The sequence below is a fragment of the Pteropus vampyrus genome, unplaced genomic scaffold, assembly GCF_000151845.1.
Source record: "Pteropus vampyrus isolate Shadow unplaced genomic scaffold, Pvam_2.0 Scaffold614, whole genome shotgun sequence".
Taxonomy (NCBI): domain Eukaryota; kingdom Metazoa; phylum Chordata; class Mammalia; order Chiroptera; family Pteropodidae; genus Pteropus; species Pteropus vampyrus.
The window spans coordinates 1991-9851 of record NW_011889395.1 but is presented as its reverse complement, the minus strand read 5'-3'; the positions used below and the strand labels follow the sequence as shown (position 1 = coordinate 9851).

General features: G+C 57.9%; 1 protein-coding gene across 1 annotated transcript in view; it reads right to left on the bottom strand.

Moving 5' to 3' along the window:
* Nucleotides 1-7522, bottom strand: part of LOC105308685 (glycosyltransferase 1 domain-containing protein 1-like) — a 20915-nt gene extending 13393 nt beyond the window's left edge. Inside the window, exons 1-2 of the mRNA XM_011384671.2 lie at nt 7372-7522; nt 6742-6791 (exon numbers count right to left, since the gene is read on the bottom strand). Coding sequence (XP_011382973.1) covers nt 6742-6791; nt 7372-7522 — 201 coding nt within the window. The remainder of the gene's footprint in view (nt 1-6741; nt 6792-7371) is intronic.
* Between the last annotated feature and the right edge of the window lie 339 nt (nt 7523-7861).

Sequence of the window (7861 nt, the reverse complement as noted above, 5' to 3'; positions counted from 1 at the left end):
AATAAACGGAAACAGAAAAATTGCCAGTCCCGGATTCTGCCTCCGATTTCCCCCCGGAAGTCTCATTCTTGGGTGACTTTTGACCCCTTGGGAAAAACGCCAGCTGGTGGGCGGTCGGCCGTGGAGGAGCCGGGATCTCCTTGCTGACTCACCTGCCTCGGGTGGGGCGGGCAAGTGACGGGCCACCATGGGGCACACAAGGGGCCTGGACGCTGCAGACGCTACTCTCTCCCGAGTAAGACCTTCAGGGAAAAACTCGTGGGCACGTGACGGGCCAGGGGAGGAGGCAGTGGCCGCTCTCGGCCTGCCCTGCGCTTCATTTCCCGCCGACGATCCTGTTAGAGTTGCCCCGACTTGAGGCACGAGGTGTCTGTGCTCAGGTGGCTGCTGTGACATGCCAGGCCCGCACGCGAGGGGACACGGGGCCTGGTCACCCCGGAGGTCGGGGCCCTGAAGCCGGGCTCTGCCGCCTCCCGATTCGGCTCTGGGACTCCGGCCTGGTCACAAAACGCCAGGGTGGCCACGGGGCGCCCACCTGCTCGCCTGGTCACTTCCCTTCCGTGTCCCACCTGCCTCCTCAGAGAAAGCCGTTCTCTCCACGAGGAAGGCCCCGCACTGCCCCTGACACCCGCTCACCCCCAGGGACGGGCCAGTGCCGCCCGTCTGAGGGGACGTCCCCGCCCCAGACCCTTCTGGCACACGCGGCCGCCTCTCGCTACGTCCGTCTCTGCTCCGTACGGCCTCAGTTTCCCTCCTGACGCCGTGCCCAGGGCCTTGCGCAGAGCTCCCCGCTCGACCGTACTCGCTCAGTGACAGGTTTCCCAGCGGCCCGCCCCCCCCCCACATCGCCCGTCTCTGCTTCTTTTTTCTGGAATCATCCTCGATGACTGAATTACATTATGACGCTAGCGTTTTATCGCGACAGAGCAAACAGCCCAGCGAAAGCCTCCTATGGCTCTTCGTACTAATTTTCCAATTCGTAGTTGACTTATGATCCTTTTTAGTCAGAAAGTCCTTGTTTTTAATTTTACTAGCACGTTTCTGCTCTCACGATGATCGTATGTAGGTAAAAATAATTCCTCGAGGAGGAAAAAAAATCGAGTTTTACAAGACCGTTGTGACGCCTGACACTTAAACTAACACTTAACTGAAGGCGAAATGACCCCTTCCAAGTGGAAAGTAGAAATTGCATCAACTTTTCGGGATTTACCTTCCCAGTCAGTTCATTTTTAAATCTCTCAGAGAAGCCACATGGAACAGAACGAAGACCAGATAAGCACAAAGAGAAGGCTGGCTGTTCCCACTCAATAGCGGCGCGAGTTAGGAAACTTTAAAGTGGAGCGAGCAGCCCAGAAAATTCTCATTTCTTCCTTTGAAGCTTATTTATTTTCTAGCAAAACATATTGTTTCAACTCCCAGGCTTAAGGAAACTCATCTTTGCTGTAAGGAGTAATTGAGAAAGGTCGGTAAGCCGTCACGTTCGAAACGGACGTTCGCGCCACCCCAGAAAGCACATGCGCCGGAGACCCCTGACTGGGGGGACCCCGCTTGCCGACACGGCCGCGCTGAGCCGTCGGAGCAGCGTGAGGGGAGGACCAAAGCCGGACGGGGCCGCCCCGCCGCGGAGCCAGCCCCCGGCACAGCCACGCGGGGAGCGGACCCCGGCGGCATCTCTGGTCGACCACCGCATCACGGCACTGGTGACGCCGGTGACACAGCCACACAGAGTCCAGGGCGCCGTTTCCTGGCCATGCCCGCCTTACCGATGGGGAAACTGAGGCGCGGAGAGGTGCGCCGCCCCTCGTTGGCATGTGGCCACTCCCCCGCAAGGCTCTGGGCAGGGCACACAAACAACATCGTGTGGGCTCGAAAGCTTGGCTCACTCGCCAGCCGCTGGAGGCAGGAAACAGTCGTGGGACTTCTCTGGGCCGCTCGAACCCAGCTCTCTGAAGCGCCCGGCTGAGAACGACCCCCCAAATAAACAGGTGTTTGGCGGCTAAACACAAAACATGCTCTACTGTTTTATAAATGGCCAGGAAAATAAAAAATGCCAATTAAAAGGCAGAGGAATTAATGATATTCACAAGAAAAGTGTGGGAGGCACCTCCTGGCCATGGGGAGTGGCAGGTGCAGATGTGGCGGCTCCCACCCCAGACTTCCCTTCGCTGAGGACACACGTCCAGCCTGTGGTCACTTGTTCACATCTGCCTTCCTAACCGGACCTTACGCTCCACGAGAGCAGTGGCCACGACCGTCCTATCCCCTGCGACGTGTCCACGTGCCTGTGACCCGAGGCCCTCAATACATGCTTCGCGAAGACGCGACGAGGCCGTAAATTAAGTCTATAGATGCACGCATATACACGTGCCGAGACGTGCACGCACAGATGTGCTGGACACACGTACGTGAACACGCATGACGAAACGTGTACCGTCCACGTCCGTGAACGGGAAGTAAATATAGACAACCAAGCCTCCTACTGAGGTCTTGCCGACCACCTGCCATGCGGCCCAGCTCCACAGCAGACGACGGGGTGAGGGGCCACCTCACCGCGGCTTCGTGCGGAGCCCCATTTCCACCGCCAGAAGACCACTGTCCCCCGCCCCCTCACGGAAGGGCGGTGAGTCGCCGCAGATACCAGACGCAACGGCCCCGGGGCCCTAACGATGGCCCAACGATGGCCGTTGGGTTTAGGCAGGAACCAGCAAGTCCCAGAGGCCAGGAGTCTCAGGCGGGAGTGAGTGGTCAGCTCTGCGACTGGTCGTTAATAAACACAAACAGGTGATCTGTGTTCGCTACGGACGTGGATTTTTTTCTTCGGCTCTTCAGCATCCTTTCGCCTCTTCTGCCAAAGCGAGCCCCGCTTCCTTTGGGGTTCTCTCCGCCCATGCCCCCGGGTATGGTCTGCCGGGAGTGGCACTGGGTGCCTGGACCTTGGGCGGAGTGGTCGGGACACAGAAGGTGGGTGGAGGCCGTGCAATGCCTCGTGAGAAGCATTCTCGGCTATGGCTCCCGGCCTCCGAGATTTCCTGGCTCCTGCCTGGTCCCGAGCCTGCCCCTCGCCTCACCCGACGATTCTCCCAGTAGCTCCCGCAAGCTTTGGATGAGCCGCATTTGCTCAGAGTGGCCCGATCCTGCGGCCCGCGGCTCCGGCTGAGCCGTGCGGCCCCGTCTTCACTGGGGTCCCTCCACGGAGAGGAGTGGACACGCGGAGTCGCTGCCATGTGCACTGTGACTATCCCCTTAGTCACCCGGGCGACGCGGCCTCGCTCTGCGAGGCGCTGCGCCCGGCCTGGGAACGCTACAGGCCCCCGGACGGTACGGTTTACACCCGAAGGGTTTACTCGGTCACTGAGCCGTCAGTCAACACGGGACACACGAGCTGAAGAACAGCAGACTCGCATCAGACGCCAGAAGTAACTGTGATACTTGGGGCGCTTGGTCTGCTGCGTGGGAAAGTCGTTAAGATTTGGATTTTAACAGGTCCCAAGAGTCGACCTCTGACCCACTTCTCAACTCATCCCTGAATTATCGGCATATTAACCCGCAGCGCTGTAGGACAGGTTCGAATTCAAATGTAAACTCGTTTTAGTGTCCTGCTAGATCTGCACTCAGAAGCAATGCTGAATTGAGTCCTTGACTCTGAAAATGCGCAGTGTTCGGCAGTCTGACAGTGGTCACGGGGGAGCTGGCCGGAACCCAGTGGTCGGGAGCAGTGGACCTGACGTCAGGGCCGGGCCAGGCCGGGCAGCCCACTGGGGACACTGCAAGGCTCGGGCCTCTCTGGGGGCACACATTTAGGGGACATGCACGCGTGCACACACACGCACGCACACGCGCACACACGCGCACACACGCCATCCAGTTGGCCCGAGTTAGTGTCGCTCAAACTTCAGATTATGGAGCTAATCGTGAAATCAATTTTGGGGTAAAAACAAGCTTTTGCTTTAATGATATGGAATAGAATAGCACAGAATAGCAAAGCGTGGCATAGAACAGTTTTTTAAATATCAGTGCGTGAACACTGTGAAGTAAAAGTAGTGTTTAATAAAGCGTGTTTCTGGGTGTGTGGGGAGCATACACACAGTTGTGTGTGTGTGCATGTGCCCATTGTGCATGTGCACGTGTGCATACATGTGCCCGTGTACGTGTGCGCACATGCACGTGCCCTTTGTGCATGTGTGTGCATGTCCCTGTGTATGTGTGTGTGCACACATGTGCCATGCCCCAACTTGAACCTGGCCATGGTGAAAGCTTTTACACGTGGAAATAGGCAAATAGGGCTTTTAGGCAACAGAGCTCCCCGCCCCCGTCCCCAGAGAACTGTTTGTCAACACTCGCCGGCACAGCACTGGCTACAGTGGAAAAGCAAACGCACGCACGTGGGCGTCAGACACGAGGGGCCTGAACCTGAATCTCCGTGTGTCGGTTCCCAACCCTCTGGCGATGGTGGGGGTGGGGGGGGCCCGGAAGTAAACAAGCTCTTCGAAGGAGTTCGTGACTGACGGGTTTGATGCTGCCTTTAGAAATTCCCTGAAATCATGCTGTCCGCCGAGATGACGTCAAGGCCTTTGGGGTGCTGGCTCTCGTTTTCTTCTTGGTTCCATAAAGACCTTTTACGAGGCGGGAAACTGCTGTGGCCTGAATGTCTGCATCCCCAAACCGTGTGCTGAAATCCGAGACGCAGCTGCGACGGTGTCAGGAGGCGGGGCCTCTGGGAGGCTGTGTTGCCGCAGGCACATTGGGATCTGGAAGTCTCGCTCTCTCCCGTGAGTGGAGGACAAGTGACCAAATCCTCGGGAAGCTCCGGCTAAGCGTGACGGGGGCAGCGTGCCAGGCGCTCGTTTGCTAAGTGGCAAAGCTGCCAGCAAAGGATCATGGCCCCGTTTCCTCCGGGTTTTAGTTACGGCAGTGGAGAGCCCCCTGGAAGACGTGTTTGGCATTATTAAGAATTCATGGCGATGGACCGAAGGACCGGTGACTCTCGGGTGGCGACCCGCCACGGCGGAGTCCCAGACCTGCTCTCCGGGTCTCCCTTCCCAGGCTTCTCCTCTCCTGCCTGCTCGTCACTTAGAGCTCCCGGCTCCACCCGGGCGAACCGCCTCGCGAGCCGTCGATGCCGCGGGAGAAGCAGCGCTTCCCAGGCTCCAGCCACCCGCTCCCGCTCCCGCGACCCGCCAGGCCTGACGCCACCTGGATCCCCGCTTACGTCGCTCTTGTCGTGAAGTCGACGTGACCGATGTTTAAAGGGGATTTTCATAGCTGGACAGCCCGCACGTGCGCCACGAGCAGAACGCGCCGTGGAAACGGAAACGGCGGGACGGCCACGCCGCTCGGCCCCATCTAGGTGGCTCTCGGCGCCACAGCTGCCCGCTCGGGGCCGTCACGCTTGGTCACAGCGACTTGGCACCAAACTGACACCACTTCTTTCAATCACGCTCTTCCGACAGAAGGACGAAAAAAGAATTTTAAAAATAGTAACAATATTAACGGCTTCGCCACGGAGACTTAATGCTAATTAGTGCTGGGAGCGACCTTGTTATCACAAGGCTGGCATTGAGTGTGTGTGTGAGTGTGTGTGTGTGTGTGTGAGTGTGTGTGTGTGTGAGTGTGTGTGTGTGTGAGTGTGAGTGTGTGTGTGCGCGCGCATGCGCGTGTGTTATACCAAACGACACAGAAGAAGGGGTCTTCCATTCTCCCGGTGACAGCCAATGTGGCCACCCAGATTCCAGCCTTGGATACGTTTATTGGGTTAGGTGGGCTTTTCCTAGACAAACCCATCATCTCCAAAGATGTTTTAGGATGCCGAGAAGTGCGTGTGCCCCCTAGGGTGCTGCGTGGGTCCCTAGGGAGCTAGAACGCCTACACGAGGAAGAATTTCAGCACAGATGGGACTCCGAGCTGTGCAGAATGACACTCAGCCCTGCGAGGGGCGGTGAGTGACGCGGCGAGTTCGGGCGGGCCTTCGACACGCACGCGCTCGCCTCTCCCTGCTGGGCCAAAGTGCAGACGGAAGCGAGGGAAGCCGTTCTCGGGGGGGCACGCCGTGCAGCCCCAGAACAGGAGCCCCGTGAAGCCGGGGAGGTGTCCCTGCAGCATCCCGTCTCACCGGCTGGAAACACCACGTGTGCTGTGTTGTCCGACCCTCCTGCAGTAAATCCAAGTTCACATTCACGAGACGACCAGTGCCTGAGTGGGGACCAGGGCGCACGCTTGACCCGCATTCGTGGCAGGGCGAGTGGGGACGCCGGGGTCCCCGGGACGGCCACGGTCAGGGGTGGACGCCTCCCCGCCCGCGTGTGCGCCCCCTGCTGACGAGCCTCCGCTGCCGTCCCCGTGCAAGTTGGCTACAGACCCGAGCACTCAGCGCAGAGGCTGCTCTTTTGCGACCAGCTCGGGGCAGTTTCGAAGGCGATTTGGGCCATGTGCGACACCTGCCTTCTGCATGGTGTAGACGGACCTTCCCGCTAGGCGACCTGCTCTTCAGGACTCCGTGTTTCCGTAAGAACTTACTCTTTATCCCTTTGTAGTAATGGATTAATCGTAAAGACGCATAAAGCCTCGTAATCTTTAACCTTGGTCTGGTTTCCTTTTTTCTTTTTTAAAGGCAAAAAGACTTTATTGACTCAAAAAGAACAAAATGATTTGGTTCGAAGAGTAAGTAAACTAATTTCAGAAAATCCATAAAACGTATGAAGGAGACGACAGAGAGAGACAGGTGTTTATGGCAGGTTGACCTACCTCGGGGCCCACGATCACCATGTACACACTGGGTTCTTCTTGATGCCATGCTGGGGGAGAAAGAGGAACAGAAATGCTTTTAAAATGGGTGTAAGTCACAGCTCCGAACGAGTCAGTTTGTTAACCGCACTACGACATAAATGATTTCTCATCATTTTTCTTTCATTCACATTAAATAATTTGGTCAACTTGGATTCTGTGTATTTAAAATGTAAATAGTTGACGTATTTTGCTTTTCGGTAAAGTGCTATTTTTCTGGAACGTCACGCGTGACTCGGATATCTACGGTATTAGGTGATTAGGGTGGAGCTCAGCAATGTACTGAAGGGCGTAGAGACCAACTTAAGCAGCGTGGCCGGAACCCACCAGACACAGCGACGTGTGTGAACGCTGCCTGGGCCTTAGAGCCGCTGGCCACTTCTTCACGGTTCCCTCAAAAGCTACGGGCACAGGGAAGCAGGAAACCACCGAAATCACTACAGGGCCCTGTCCTTTTCCTGGTGGTTTCTGGAGCAATCTAGAAACCGTGCTGCCGACGTGCGGAGCGCGAGAAGGGGCTGCACATACGCCCGCGTGGCGCTGCCGCCCCAGGGCCCGGGCTCCCGCCGGCAGGCGGCTTCCGAGGCCTACCTGAGAACGCGTCCACCAGGTACAGGGGGTCTTTCACCTGTCTCAGCCCGCAGACCAGGAGAAACACGCGCGCCTCGTCTGCGCTCCGGTGAATCTCTGCAACAGAAGGGTCCGCCACGCTTTCAGGAGCGAGGCCGCGGCCTGAGGGCATGGCAGTGATGACCCCGCGGACGCGGCTCGGAAGCCCCGGGTCCCGGCTTCTCCGCCAGCTGTCCCACCCACCTGTCCCACCCCTGACCGCGGCCTTCACCGCGCTGAGTGAGCCAACGTCCCTCCTGGCCGGCAACGCGGAGCCGAGCTCGGCGGACTGCAAACGCGCGAGTGAGCCCGGCGGACTCGGGGGAAGCGAGGATGGGCCCGGGCCAAACGGCCAAGCCGCGAAAGCTCGAGAAACCGCTCGGTGGGCGTTTTAAGCCGCTGTGCGTTGGGGCGGCTTGTTATGCAGACATAGATCATCGATGCAACAGAAACTGTTAATCTAATTAACACA